Here is a 15046-nt window from a genome sequence, read left to right as displayed (position 1 = left end):
TTGCCCGTATCTGAGTAGTAGTAGTAGCTGAGATTTGTTTAATCTCCTGGGCAGCAGGAGATTAAATGTCCTGGGGTCCCCCACTTTGTCCTTTTCTTTTGTTATTGTTTCTTAATTTTGTTCCAGCTTTTAGCTTTAACATTGCAGTATGAGGTACAGCAGTAACAGCACAGTATACACAACCTTTTCCAGCACTTTTTTGCCAATACCTTTGCTTTGGCTTTTTTTTCTTGTTCTTTTTTTTTTTCTTTGTTTCATTCTCAAATAACTCCTACCAGTTGTGATCATTAATTTTGATTTCTCTTTGGGCTGACAAGGTATTAAATACCTTAATAGTTTTTTTATATTAATTTGTTTTACATTGGATATATAATGTGAATGGGAGATACCCACCATAGGAATGACACCACCACAACTCAATAGAATATGGACACCTTTTTTCTTTTTTTTTATGAACGGGCTACAATCACACCCAGGTTCAGGACAGGTGACTTTCAGTCCTGATCAGGAGACCTTTGAGATGAATTGATCTGGTATCAACATCAAGTCCTCTGAATTTGCACTTTGAGGTCTCTGGGCTCAGATGTCACTATCTAACCTGTCTTGGCTTAATTATTTTGAAGAGAAGATTCCTGAACCAAGGTCGGATCAAGGTGTACTTCTTTAGGGTAAGGCATACCATACAGCATTTCATATGGTGAAATTCCTGTTTTTGAATTTGGCATTGTTTATATGTTAGACAGGGCTAGTGGGAGGCACTTTGTCCATGGCATTTTAGTTTTAATTATTAATTTTGACAGTTGTTGTTTTAAAGTTTGATTCATTTTTTCAACTTTCCCAGAACTCTGAGGGTACCAGGGTGTATGATACTCCCAGCTGATGCCTAGTGCTGAGGTCAGTAACTTCAGCACCTTTGATGTAAAGTGCGTCCTCTGGTCTGAGTCTGTTGCTTGGACCAGGCCATACCTTGGTATTACGTGTTTTATCAATATTTTGGCTACCACTTGTGATGTGGCTCCAGCTGCAGGGTATATCTCTACCCAGTAGGTTAATTGGTTTACTATTACTAGTAAATATTTTTATTTTCCTAATTTTGGTAATTCCGTAAAATCTATTTGTATTTTTTTTTCAAAGGGTCTGCAAGTAGTTTTCCATCCTCCTGACGGACTTTTTTCTTCTTTTTTTTTTTTTAATGAATTTTTGACAAGTTAAACAACCCTGTTCTTCCACTACTTTGGAGGATCTGTTTATAAGAAAAGAAAAAAATTGTTTAACTTCTCCCAAGTCAGGTCTAATTTTTGTTTGTAATTCTATAATGTCTACACAATTGTGTTATAAATTTTCTTTTGTTTCCTCATACAGGAATTGTGTAGGAGTTTGAGCAATTGTTGCTTTAAGCTCTAAATTTGGGAAAGTAATTAGAATAGCTTTATATTTTAATATTAGGGCATCTGTTAGCCATTTCTCAGTTTTTGATTTAGAATTCCCCTTACATTATGAGGGGTGTGTACCACTAGGGGTGCCCCAAAGGTGACTTTTCAGGCTTTTTCAACTAAACGTGTTGTGGCCATTAGGGTCTGTAGACATGTGGGCCAACCCAGACTGACAGGGTCTAGCAGTTTAGAATAATATCCCACTGGCTTCTGACTGCCTGCCCATTGCTGAGTGAGTACCCCGTATGCTGTTTAATCAGAGGTATTTACAAATAACTGAAATGGTATCTCCAGATCCGGGAGACTTTGTACAGGGGCTTGAATTAAATCATGTTTGACTTTTTCAAAACTTTTATAATTTTCCTTTGTCCATTTTAGGCGATCAGTGGCAAGTTTTTCATATAGGAATTTTGCTTTTTCAATAAATTCCTCTATCCATTGACGACAGTATTTTAGCAATCCGAAAGTTTTTCTCACTTCTTTTTTGGTTTTTGGAGGTCCCAGGCTTAGTATTCCAGAGACTTTATTAGGATCCAATTTCTTTTTTCTTTTACTTAGTTATGACCTAAATATTTTACTTTTGATTCTGTGAACTGCAATTTAGCTTTGGATACCTTCAAACCCTGTTGTCCTAAAAAAGTTTAAAAGTTTTATAGTCCCATTTCTAGTAGATGTCTCATCTTCTCCCGCTGTTAATAGATTATTTACATATTGTAACAATTTCACACCTTCTGGTGGCTGAAAAGACTGCATTAATTCTTCTAGGGCTTGTCTAAAGAGATAGGGGGATTCTGTAAAGCCCTGAGGCAGTACTGCCCACCGCAGTTCTTGTTTCCCGACCTCATCAGGGTTTTCTCATTCAAAGGCAAAATAACCTTTACTACTTTCTTTTAGTGGGCATGCCCGGAAGGCATCTTTTAGATCTATTACACTATACCAAGTGTAGTCAGGGGACAACTGATTTAAAAGAGTGTAAGGGTTTGCTACTACAGGGAATTTGGTAACAGTTCGCTGATTTATAGCCCTCAAATCCTGTACTAATTTGTAGTTTCCGTCTGTCTTTTTGACGGACAAAATAGGAGTATTATGTGGGGACATACATGGTTCTAAAGCCCCTTGTTGCAAAAGGTTTTTTATGACAGGATTAAGGCCCCGTCTCCCTTCCAGTGATATTGGATATTGACGAACTCCAATAGGTAGATCGGGATCAGTGATTTTCACTTTGATAGGTTTCATTTTTAACTTTCCTATTTCCCTAGGGGTGCACCACACTTCATGACATATTTGCTCCTCGTCCTTTTGGGTTAGGGTAAAAATTTTAAGTTGCCCTTGGGATACTTTAATTTTCAAATCTAATGCTGTTATTAAATCCCTTCCCAATAAATTATTTTCTGTCTCTGGCAGTAACAACAGATATTTTAATTCAATTTTTCTCTGGGTCTCAATTTGCACATTTTTAATAACAGTGACCTGAAATGGTTCACCTTTTGCTCCAACTACAAATGCTGTTTTTCTACTAGGTTTACACTCTTTTGCTCGGTGTTTAACTGCAGATATTTCCGCTCCTGTATTTACTAAAAATTTCACTTCCTCTTCATGGGGACCGACTTTTTTATTTTATCAAGGGCTCTGTAGATGGTATAGTCCCCAGTACAAACAGCCCCTGACACCCTTATTCGTTCTTTTGGAACATTTTCTCGTCCCATATCCTCTCCTTACAATTTTTCTTTATATGACCTTTCTTGTTACAGTAAAAGCAGGTTCCACATAGTGAATTATTTCCTGCCTCATTTCCTTGTTTCGGTGGGGGTTTTCGTGGTTTCCCTCCCCCTTTCTTCCGTGGTGAATCAGATACTTAATACAGATTGTAATTTCATCCAAGTATACATACTTGGTCCAAGGAACTGATTTAGTCTCTTAGATACCCTTAGAGGATCTTTCAATTATTTTGCCATCTCTTTTTTAAAGTTTCTTACCTCCCCTGTGTTCAAGGGAACATTTATAAATCCAGTTAATCCAGCCTGTTGTCCCGGTAATGGGACTTCCCTCCGGGGGTAAAGGCGAGCCTTTGTGTCATTATCTCCCTCCTCTCTGCTGATACTATCTCTTTGTATTTCTTTGACTCAAGTGAGTCTTTAGAGCTATTGGAGTACCGGGAGGAGAGGGGTCTCCTGTATTTTTTGTATTATACGGAGGTGGGAGACTATCCAGAGGTCCACAGGTAACCTTTTTTTTTATCCTCACCCTCTTTTTCCTTAAAGTATATACCATGGATGGTTAAGCTGTTCTGTCCACAGAGCAGCATTGTCACATTCCTCTCTGTTAAATGGTTCTTTACAAGCAACATGTGTGTTTAATGCCCCACAAATCCACCCCTCAAATGATCCGAACACGGGCCAGTACAGATTATCTCCGCGGATCATTTTTTTGGTGCACTTTACTATGCAGCATTGAATCAATTTTTCCTTACTTTTTCTTTTGTATAATTTCCTTGTGTCCCAGAGGGCTGCCCGGTGGTATTTCTGGCAACCTACTGGTTTTTTTTTGTTGTTGGTTTTTTTTTTTTTTTTTTTTTTAGTTTTTTTTTTTTTCAAGTACTTTGACCCTTTCGTGGGTTGTTTGGACTTAAAAACCTTACTTTTTCTTTGTCTTATTTTTACCTCAAGGGACTGTCTTGAGGTATTTGTGCTCCCCCTTGTATTCTGCCCGCATCCTGCCTCTCCTTGGGTCAGGATGGGAAGGAATTCTGCCTCCACCTGGGCTTGGGATGGGAAAAAAGCAGCTTTTCCCCTCTTCCCCCGTGACTCCTGTGTTGCTCTTCGCCCCTTCCCCCCACCCCCGAGTCCCACCTCTGCCTGGGTTGGGATGGGAAAAGAACCTAGCCTCTACCTGGACTAGGATGGGAGAAAGCAGCACTCGCTTCATCCCTTCACCAGCCGGGCCCCTCGCGGGAAACCAGAACCGCGGTTGGAAGGACTCCACACTCGGTTCGTGGAAAAATCCACGTCTCATTCTGCAAGCACACAGTCACCTCCACCAAAACAGACACTTACAGCTTTGATGCTCCTGTCTGGGTCTTCGTGCACAAGAATTACAGGTGATTTTGCCGTGGTCTTCCGGGGAGCTTTTTCCTTGCTCAGTCTATATTGTGAGGTACGTCCATGGGTTCTGAGAACCACTGAGGAACCGGGGCCACAGGAGTGGGGAGCCTCCCCGAAATCACAGTGACTCTCAGGGCTCCGAGGATGTCCTGGGTTTTGGCACCGAATTGTTAAAAATGAGAAACAAAGTCTCGATATTTAGCAAAATTTAGATTGCTTTATTTGATATAGACGGAGCAAGCAGTGCTGGGGAATGTGAGGAGTCACTGCCCAGTCCACGCTCTGTCGAACCTTGGTCTGCAGCTCCTTTTTATAGGATGGATTGCCTTGTAGTCTCCGGACAGTTTGTCATCTGGTCTTGGTAGATAAGGAACAGTAGACCTGGGGGGTCTGGTCTTAACAGATACGTTGTGATTGATTACACCAAGGCAGGAAATCTGGTATTGCAAAATCTTTCAGGTTGAAATTGATTATACAAAGGCAGGAAATCTGATTTTGCAATATCTTTCAGGCCGTGGGAAACCCCCGTTTTACAAACTGGTATCAAATAGAATTTATTAAAAACCACAATATTCATAACAGGGGATTTAAAGAGAATGATTTAATCATATATATTTTTCTTTATTTAAGGCCCATGGTTCATTTCATACCTAAGTATTCTGGTTTGTACAAACCCCAATGCTTTTATGATTAACACGAATCTTTTATCAATTATCACAAATCTGATCTCCTTTCCTCCCGCCTTAAACGATTTTATCGTAAGTGTATGAGAAGATAATAAAAGTAAAGCCCTTGAAGTAAATTATTAAAGGAAGCACTTTTTGAGGTTACACTTTCCTTTTCTTTGTGCAGGGGAGTCTGATCTATCCATCACACCGGTTCTGCTGATTGTGGGCGTTCATGTCTGCCAGATTGTTGAGAAAGATCAGTGCTGTTATACACGGCGTCTATTTGTGGGGATATCTGTGGAGAGCCCTCCTGCCATTGTCATGCCCATCCCACAGGAGTGCGGGACCCGCGCACGGGGATTTTAAGCCGTTTGCGACAGTGTCGGCCGGTAGGCGCCCTTTCATTTACGGCAGGCAGCCGCGTTTGCGGCAGCACGGGTGTTTCCGGGTGAGGGCGGTGCGCACGTGCAGGTATGTCCCGAGCGGGAAGGGATGGAGCTGTTGCTGTGTCTGTCTGTCTGTCCGTCCGTCTGTCAGTCATCCCACAGGGAATGGTCGCGGGAGCCGGGGTCTCCCGCCCTGGTTGCAGCCTGCGTCCCGAGGGCCCTATGAGGCGCTGTGGGTGCGCACCCAGTGCGGCCGAGCCCGAGCAGTGCGGCCTCCTGAGGGAATTTCCTGAGGTTTAACGGGGCCCAGCCGAAGGGTCGGAGCGACCCCTGGTACGAACACAGGTTGGGAGATGAACAGGGCGAGAGCAGCCCTGCCGAGAATTTGGGGGTGCTGGTGGGTGAGAGGTTGGACATGACCCAGCCATGGGCACTCACAGCCCAGAAAGCCAAGCCTGTCCTGAGCTGCATACAAAGCAGTGTGGGCAGCAGGGTGAGGGAGAGGATTCTGTCCCTCTGCTCTGCTCCAGTGAGACCCCACCTGCAGGGCTGCATCCAGCTCTAGGGTTCTCAGCACAGAAAAGACGTGGAGTTTTTGGAACAGATCCAGAAGAGGCCACGAAGATGGTCAGAGGGCTGGAGTACCTCTCCTCTGCAGTCAAGCTGAGAGTGGGTATTGTTCAGCCTGGAGAAGAGAAGGCTCTGGGAAGATTTTATAGCAGCCTTCCAGTGCCTGAAGGAGGCCGTAGCAGAGCTCAAGAGGGACTTTTCACAAGGGCACATAGGGTAGGTTGAGATAGGTTATTAGGAAGAAGTTCTTTACCGTGAACTGAGAGTGGTGAGGTACTGGAACAGGTTGCCCAGAGAAGCTGTGGATGCCCCAGCCCAGGGAGTGTTCAAAGTTGGATGGCACTCTGAGCAACCTATGGAAGGTATCCCTGCACATAGCAGGGGCGTTGAAAGTAGGTGACCTTTAGGATCCCTTCCAACCCAAACCATTCTATGATGTTTTCACTTTGTGCCACTTGTGGGGGTAGGGACTGTCATCAGCCTTTATACAGACAAGTGGAGAAAGTGCTGATCACTGCTAGTCACTTTTTGCAGTTGGATGTTGCAATGGATGACATCTTAGGTGTAAAGTTGATTTTTCATAGACCAGCATGTTTTTAGTGAGGTTTGTAAAAGACAAACCATTAAATTTAGAAACCAGGCTGACAGGAGACTAATTTGTGCAGCAAATCAGATGTGACACGTCTTTTATATCTTAACTGATTTTTTTGTTCACAATGTAGGAAACAGTAGAGAATGTCTTTTCGTGGAAGAGGAGGCGGCGGAGGAAGAGGAGGCGGCGGAGGAAGAGGAGGTGGCTTCAACCGTGGAGGAGGCGGTGGTGACAGAGGTGGCTTTAACCGTGGTGGCGGACGAGGTGGCTTTGGACGAGGAGGTGGAAGAGGAGGCTTCAACAGAGGAGGATATGACCAGGGCCCTCCAGAAAGGGTGGTTTGTAAGTCACATGGAGAAACTTAATTTATTTAATTTAGATTATCTGCTTCCAGCTCTTCAGCTTGTTTATTCTTTATTTCAGTGTTGGGAGAGTTCATGCATCCCTGTGAAGATGACATAGTTTGTAAATGTAAAACAGAAGAAAACAAGGTGCCTTATTTCAATGCCCCAGTGTACCTGGATAATAAGGAGCAGATTGGCAAAGTGGATGAAATATTTGGACAGCTGAGAGACTTTGTATCCTTAAAAAAATGTGTGACTTAGAATATTTTGTTTTACAAAAATTGATTGGATATTAAATGGGATTTCTCTAGGATTTTAAAATAGTTCAGGGTTTGGCTACCAGCTATATATGAGTGTTGATGCAACTGTTGGTATCAGCAGGTGCTTCATTCACATTAAATGCCTTAGAGCTTTATTGACGTGACAGAGTACTTGAAGTCAGTCAGAGATTTTCACTCTGTACCAGTACTGATGATGTCTTTGGGATACATGGTGGTTCAGGTTGTTACTTTTTCTGGCTAACTGACCAGATTTTCTGCTGTAGGTTACTAAGCCATAATGAAGTTGGGGTTTTTTTATGCATTAGGGGACTTTGGTCATGATTTAATTATAAAGTGAGCTTATACTAAGACGTCTTGTTGCTCATTGCCCAGTTTATTACTTAACCTGCCCATAAAAGTGGGATGTGCCAGGACATCTCTGGCAAAGCCAGCCTCACACAGAGACACTGGGTACGTTCTGTTGTCACTGCCAGATGGACAGAATCCATGACAAAAGCAGGATAGCTGCGGGAGTAACTCTGTGACATGCCAATTAAGACTCAGCCTGTGTTGGTTGTGTGAGCACCAGTCACTAGCTAAATGCATTTTCCTCTCCCACATTAAATGTGAAGTAAAATGTGCAGGTTTAAACCACTTTTAATTACAATTGTGATGAAATCTAGCTGAATTTCTAAAATACTTAGAAAATGTCTGAATGTTCCTTCCATATACTGATCGAAATCACAGTTTTTAATGTTTTACTGCAGTACTCCTTAAAGAAACCAACAGTATTTTTCAGTGAAACTGTCTGAGAATATGAAAGCCTCGTCATTTAAAAAAATGCAAAAGGTAAGTCAATATCAGTAACAGAATTTTACTGCGTGTCATCAGTCAGCTATGTCTAATTTGTCAGCAGATATTTAAAACTTTATAAAGCTTTATTAACATTAAAAGCTGATTGTCCTTTGTAAACATAGGTATTACGTTCCTCGTCCTTTTCAGTTTTGTGTTTGCCACATTACTCCTTCTCCCTGCCCCGTGAGAAAAGATGTAACAAAATCACACAAATATCATCTATATTTTAGCAGCTTTTTAGTTCTGTGATTTACTTCTTGTGTGCTTTCTCTATTTGGCTTTTTGCAGAAGACAGTTTGACATAATGGGATAAGACCAAATTGTGGGTATTTGTAAAGGGAGATACTAATGTGCTTTTTAGTCTTGGTATTTTAAAAGCCTAATGGAACTCTATTCCTGCAGTTTTACATTGATCCAGCAAAGCTGCTACCTCTTCAGAGATTTTTGCCAAGGCCCCCTGGAGAAAAAGGTGCTCCCAGAGGAGGTGGTAGAGGAGGACGTGGTGGTGGACGTGGAGGAGGAAGAGGTGGTGGTAGAGGTAAGATCACAAGAATGAAAGCTGCAGAATGTTGGAGTTATTTGAGATGCCATGGGTTGCTTTGGTCATTTGTTCTGTAGAGTATTTTTGTTTTGTTTTCTAAAGCTGCTGTGAGTACTTGAATATCAACAGCTGTACTGCAAACAAAATGTTTCTGTTTTACTTTATAGAAAAAGCAGTGATACCTTTTAAGTGGCGAGAGTGATTAAATAACAGCTCAAAAGCATAGGGAGGAGAGAATACTGATTTATAACAAAGACAGAAAATTTTTGAACATCACCTGGGATGTACTCTTCAGTTAAAGCTGAAGTTTCCTTTTTCTTACATCACAGTATCTTGCCTCTTTTCCATACGCTGTCCCTTTGCAGCAAGGCACAAGTGTTTCAAAGTGGTTTAGTTTGTTTTAATGTTATTTTGAGTTGTAATTAATAGATAATAATTACTAACAGTTGTAATGAATTACTGGTTAATATATGTAACTAATTTTTCTGCTCTTATGTAAGAAGTTAATTATTAAGTCTCTATAGCATTTTGGATGTGGTATACCAGATATTAAGCCATACATAAAATGCTCCAGATGGTCCCTAGAAGAAACAAGGTACTAGTAATTGACCCGGTAACTGTTTGGGAACTGACAGTTTCTTTCTGGTTTGTTTTGTTACTCATTTCATTTAATTTCAGAAGCTGTCAATGAAATAAATTGCAATGCATAACCAAGAATTTATATGCTCCTCAAAGGGTAATTTCTTTCTTTTGTTTAGGAGGATTTGGAGGAGGCAGAGGTGGAGGAAGAGGAGGAGGATTCAGAGGAGGTAGAGGTGGAGGAGGAGGAGGAGGATTCAGAGGAGGAAGAGGTGGTGGAGGAGGCTTTCGGGGTGAGTGTGGTTTTCCCTTTCAGTAATAAGAGTAGCTCCTGATTTCTAAGGCTTGTAAATATTAAACAGAATGTTGTAATTTTTAATGTCTTATAGATGTTTATAGTTCTATGCAAGAGATTTCTGTGCATCCTGGTAGTTTAAACTGAAGCACAGTACTCTATTTATTGATGCATGTGTAAAACCATGTTAGCTTTTTGCATTTTATTCTATCAGCTCATTCAATGTTATGTATAGAATTTGCTTTAAACACAGCTAAGATAAGAATTGTTTGATGAATTTTTCTTTTCTCTTAAAATAGGAAGAGGACATTAAAAATGGAGCCAAGAGTATCTCGTCATTGTCTCATTGTGTCATCTGCAGAAGTGAAGAACCATGAAATTTTTTTGTAAAGGACCCTGAAAATCTTATTATAAAGAACTTGAAGCTACAAATTACAATTATTTTTACACTTAATGACTGTTGATGGACACATGAGGGTGTAGCCCCAGGTGAAGAGCTGAAGACTGCTCAGAATATGTGTAAACTTTTCTGACTAAGCCACAATTCAATGTTATTCTTAAACTGCTTGTTTCTGACAAGCACTGCAGTCAATGCTTAACTCCATGTTGGAGTTTAGAGTAAATGGAGTTTTGAAGTGGGTTTTCTAAAGACCCTACAGGTTCACTGCATGGACATACTTCAGTGTGAACATGTGCATGACTGATCCCTGGTTCTCATCCTCCTTTTATATGGAATCTTCTGGGCTGCTCTGAAATCACATGCTGTTTAAACAACCTCTGTGAACCTTTTTTCTAAATTAAATTTCAAATTTTTGTGTTGATAATTTTTAAATGTGTAATAATGTACAAGGGAGGAGATAGCAAAGTATATTTTGTGAATTTTTCTTTATAAATATTATTGAAAGCCAAAGGCATTAAGGCATAGTCTTCTTAGAAGTTGCTGTCTGATGAACAAGACAAGGTTGATACTATAGTCATCGAATGGTATCTAATTACATTGATATTAAAATGCTAAGGGTTTTTAATTGGCCCTGCATTCCCCCTTAGCCTGTTTCTCTTAAGGTTTTGAAGTCCTGGTATTGCACCTCTGTGGTGCTTTGGGTTTGTGTAGAGCTGAGATTAAATAGCCCATCATAGGGCTCTTCTGCACACAATGCTTTCAGTTGTGTTGCTTAGAAATGCATGGTAAAATCTGTACCAGTCTTTGGTCTCTTTAAATGGATGCATAATGAGGATTGCTGGAAAGATAGTGTGACTGTGTCTTCCTAAGGATGGAGGAGACCAGGGTGCCTCTCTGGTCTGGAACTTTGGAAATAGAATAGGTGAAAATAGAACTTCCCTGGATTTCTTTCAGCTGGAGCCAGGAGTCTGTTCACAGAACTCTCCTACAAGCACTTTTGAAAAGGGATCTGTATATGCAGTAATGTATGTGCAAGTATTTTGAACATCTTGTTCAGTGTGAAAAAAGTTCCTTTCAGAATTGATGCACTGTCACTCTTTAACTGATGAATGCAGTAACAGTTTAATTATGTTAGCCATATGCTTAAGAAAGGCAACAGGTATTTTTTCTGTATGAGGATTAGACAGTTACTGAATGTTTTAACAAATGTGACCATTACTTGTAATAATGTTAAACAAAACTTGGAAGAGTGGAAAAACAAACTGAAGAATTCATTTAAATGTGAATAGGTGTTGCAAAGGACAATAGATAAAAATGTTCTTCAGCTTAAGAAACAAAACACAGAACAATGAATTTCTGTTAGGTATGCATTTGGGAGAAGAAGCTGAGCCTACTCTTAACCTCAGGAAAATCAGGAAATGAGGGATTACAGGTTTTTTTCCTGGTATTGCTACAAGCCTAGCTTTAGCAAGGTCAGTTAAATCTAGAACTGTGAGCATGATTTTGTTGCTGTGCATTGCTAGGCCTAACTGCCTCTGGGCTTTGATTTGAGGCTTTGTAAAAATGCCTTTTCTCTAAATTCGTTGCAAGTAATTGCATCTTGGGCATTCCACATTGCTGCTGAACAACAAAAAATGAAGTGCATCTGCAATGTCAGTATTTCTCTCGTGGGCAGCCGGCTTGGATCTTCTTTTGTTATTGTTCTGACTTTGGAAGACTAACAGAACACAGTCCTCACACCCAAATTCGTGCTGCCCTTCGCTGTTCTTTAGGACGTGGCTTTTGCCAGGGTGTCAGGAGGCTCCTGCCATGACCTGTGAAGTTGCAGGGTGTGACAGGCAGAGGAGTGTGCTGAGTCTCTCAGCAGGTGGAGCAGTGAGTCAGCCTAAGGCACTGCAAGGGCAAAGCGAAGGCTTTGACCTCTGTGTACAGAGGGGCTAAACAGCAACATCCATTGCAGCTCTGGAGGAGAGGTTGGCGTCTTGGTTATAAGGAAGGGACTGCAGTCCCAATGGAGAAATGCACGAGTGGCATTATGGCATGGCCTACGTGAACAAGCAATGATGGATGGATTTTATGCAAATATCCAGAGAAAATTTACAGTCTTAGATCTCCATGATGTTCTTAGGATGGAAGAACATACGGGGAAACTGAATGTGTTTGCCATACGATGATGCCTTTTCCTTCTCCATTCTGGGGAGGGGAGGATTTGCAAGGCCCATTCAGTCCCTGTTCTGCATTGTCTTCTCTGAGATGTTGTGACCCTGCCTTCCTAATATAAGTAAGGTGCTAACAGTAACAGATGAAAATTCAGTCTCAAAAAATTTAAGATGTCTTGTCTGCAGTGTAATGCTGAAATTAACTAAGACAGTGGTTCTCTAATTTTATGACACCTTTCTCTCAATCTTGAACTTCAAATTCTAGCTGTGAGTCTGTCACAGTGCTCCTGACCCTAGTAAGTGAAATGTTCTGGTTTTATTTGTGTGTGCAATTACATATACTCTGTGCTGCTGCTGCAGAGTATAGGAAAGGGGCTCAAAGGTACTGTGACAGGAATAGGTATATTGGCAGAAATGGCAAATTTCAAGTAGTTGTAGTGGCTGGGGAAGAAAAGTCATGATACAGTCTGAAGTGAGGGGAGTGGAGGTAAGGTGTTAGTGTAGGCTCTGGATGACAATTTGGTGTTCCCTGTATTTATTCCCCTTTCTGGTAGGCTTTGGAGCGCATAGCTGGACCATCTAAATAGCTTCTCACCTGCCACCTACTCCAGCAGCACAAGGGGGGGTTGCTGTCCTGGAAATTCCTTTGAAGCTCAGGTGAACTTCAGAGCAGCTCAGTACACAGCAGTAGTGGTGTCACCTGCCTGTGTCCTCCACTGCCATGGCAGGGTTTGACCCAGGTGTATGATCTGGCTTTCAGCTGATTTTGAAATGGACACCTGGTGCATCACCAGGATCAGATTGCTTACAAGTATTTAGAAGACCTGGAGCCTTTTATCCATGCCACAGCAAAATTTTTGGGTTATTTTCTATTTGGATCTAAATCCTTCTTAAACAGAGGGTGATACATGGAGGTGTATTATAAAAGTTAAATTGCAACCTATTGGAAATGGCTTTACTGCCCCCTGCATTCCTTGTGGAGTTTTTATTTTCCTTGTGTTTTCTGAAGATGCTGGGATAGGATGGCTCAATGTAATTCATAGATTTGCTATGTTACTTATGTTACTATGTTAGTCAGAGAAATTTGGTGAAGTGCAGAAAATAATTGGGATATTTTAATGTCTGCAACACTGGCAGTTGTAGAACAGGAAGGATTTTTCTCTGGCACGGACTTGTACATGTGGATGTTTGCCTGAAGAAATGCTGGACTGTCATACATATACTAGTGCAAAGTAATTTGCACTTCTGTGAAGCATTGTCTTGGCAAGAAACAGTATTGTTTATTGAAAGAAAAAAAGCATAGCTATTGTGTGATATATGGCAAATAAAAATCTTAGTTGGGTCAAGCATTTTTCAGGGCTGTCAGCTGAAAATCTCTATAGAGCAAAACTTTTTTTAACCAACAGTTTAAGTCTAGTAAAAGTCTCTGCGAACGAGGAGAAAGAGGTAAGTTATTAATTTATTTTCCTTGGGGTTTGAACCATTTGCATCTGCTTGGGAAAAGATTAAAGGGACGTTTTTCCTTAGAGAGCCCTCCACCGGTGGAGGGCATAGTAAACGTGGGAGGGGTTGGTTTGGGATGGGTTTGTAGCGGGGTTACTGCTGGTAGAAATAGGTGGAGGTTTGGGGTTGGTTTTGGTTTCCAATTTATTTATTTTTAATGCAAAAGGTATGTTTCTCTACTCACATAATTCATGCATTGATACACAATTTACACGTAACTGAAAACATCTTGCTGAATCTCACATTGCATTGCCTCAATATATATATAGAGGTACATCCAAATTGAAGAATGGATTTAAATCAAGTTAGATTTTGTTACTGGTCTGGGACAAATGGGAAGGGAAAGCATCACTTCACTTTATATAAAGTACCCCTGTGACACCTGTAATGAATGCTGTGTTATTGAAGGATAAAAACAACCTGATGTTTTGGATTTTATATTCTTATACCAGTATTAATAAGCAATGTGGTAAGACATGTTTTATCTGGCTTAGAAGATGTGGATTATTTTAATACTTCAATATTTAATTTCTTGGTTTATATTTTTGGCTTCATTTTATGAACTACAGTGTTGCAGAAAAAAATACTTTTGATGAAGTCTGCCTTTAGTTTTGACTATTCTCTGTCAATTCTAGTTGCTGTAAAAAATTTGCTAGTCAAATTTGAGAAGAGATGAGCAATTTGTACATAGGAGGGACTGCATTTATTAAAAAGTTTCATTTAAATGAACAAATATAAAATTTCTTTTGTTACTTGTTACTGTACATCTGGAATCCTATATGAGTAAATATAGTAGTGGTTTGCTTTTCTGAGACATTCAGCATTGTAAGCTCTGACTTCTGTGGAAGCTGCAAGATCTGGGGCACCTTTGAAAATCTTGTGAGTGTGAGAGGAAGAAAGCAAATTTTCAAATTATCGCCATGCCTTTATCTTTCAGGTCAGGACAGTGTTGCACGAGGAAAGTGGCTTCATTGCCAAACAGATAATCTTGCCTTTCAGAACCCTCCCACCCTGTTCCTGCCTAATCCTCTTCTGACAGGAAAAATACTGTAATAATACAAATACCCGGAGAGCTGCAAGTGTAGATGGGAGCATTAAATAAGACATCTGCTCATAGGATTCTGATGCAAGATCGTGTTTAGCAATGATGACTAAATTCTGTGACTGCCAAGTTTGTATAAAATTTTTCTTACCTTTATGTTCAAAAGAAAGGTGCCAGATGTTTGGGGGAACTGAGGACTGGGAGGGAACACTCTGAGTATTTCACAGGTTAGAGAAGAGAGAGAGCTCTTCGGATATACTTTCTATGGGATGACTGTATTCCTGTGACATTGCCCCTTTATTGCTGCTCAGAAGGCAC

The 15046-nt window shown here is 40.7% G+C and overlaps 1 protein-coding gene across 1 annotated transcript; it reads left to right on the top strand.

Moving 5' to 3' along the window:
* Nucleotides 1-6893: 6893 nt before the first annotated feature.
* On the top strand, nt 6894-10410 carry GAR1 (GAR1 ribonucleoprotein). Its single transcript, XM_062493765.1, has 6 exons — nt 6894-7092; nt 7174-7328; nt 8144-8203; nt 8612-8720; nt 9512-9622; nt 9924-10410. The coding sequence occupies exons 1-6, from the start codon at nt 6894-6896 to the stop codon at nt 9935-9937; spliced, it is 648 nt and encodes a 215-aa protein (XP_062349749.1). The 3' UTR covers nt 9938-10410.
* Nucleotides 10411-15046: the final 4636 nt, after the last annotated feature.

Source organism: Cinclus cinclus, chromosome 5, assembly GCF_963662255.1.
Source record: "Cinclus cinclus chromosome 5, bCinCin1.1, whole genome shotgun sequence".
Taxonomy (NCBI): domain Eukaryota; kingdom Metazoa; phylum Chordata; class Aves; order Passeriformes; family Cinclidae; genus Cinclus; species Cinclus cinclus.
The sequence above is the reverse complement of the archived record's forward strand: the minus strand, read 5'-3'. Positions and strand labels throughout refer to the sequence as shown.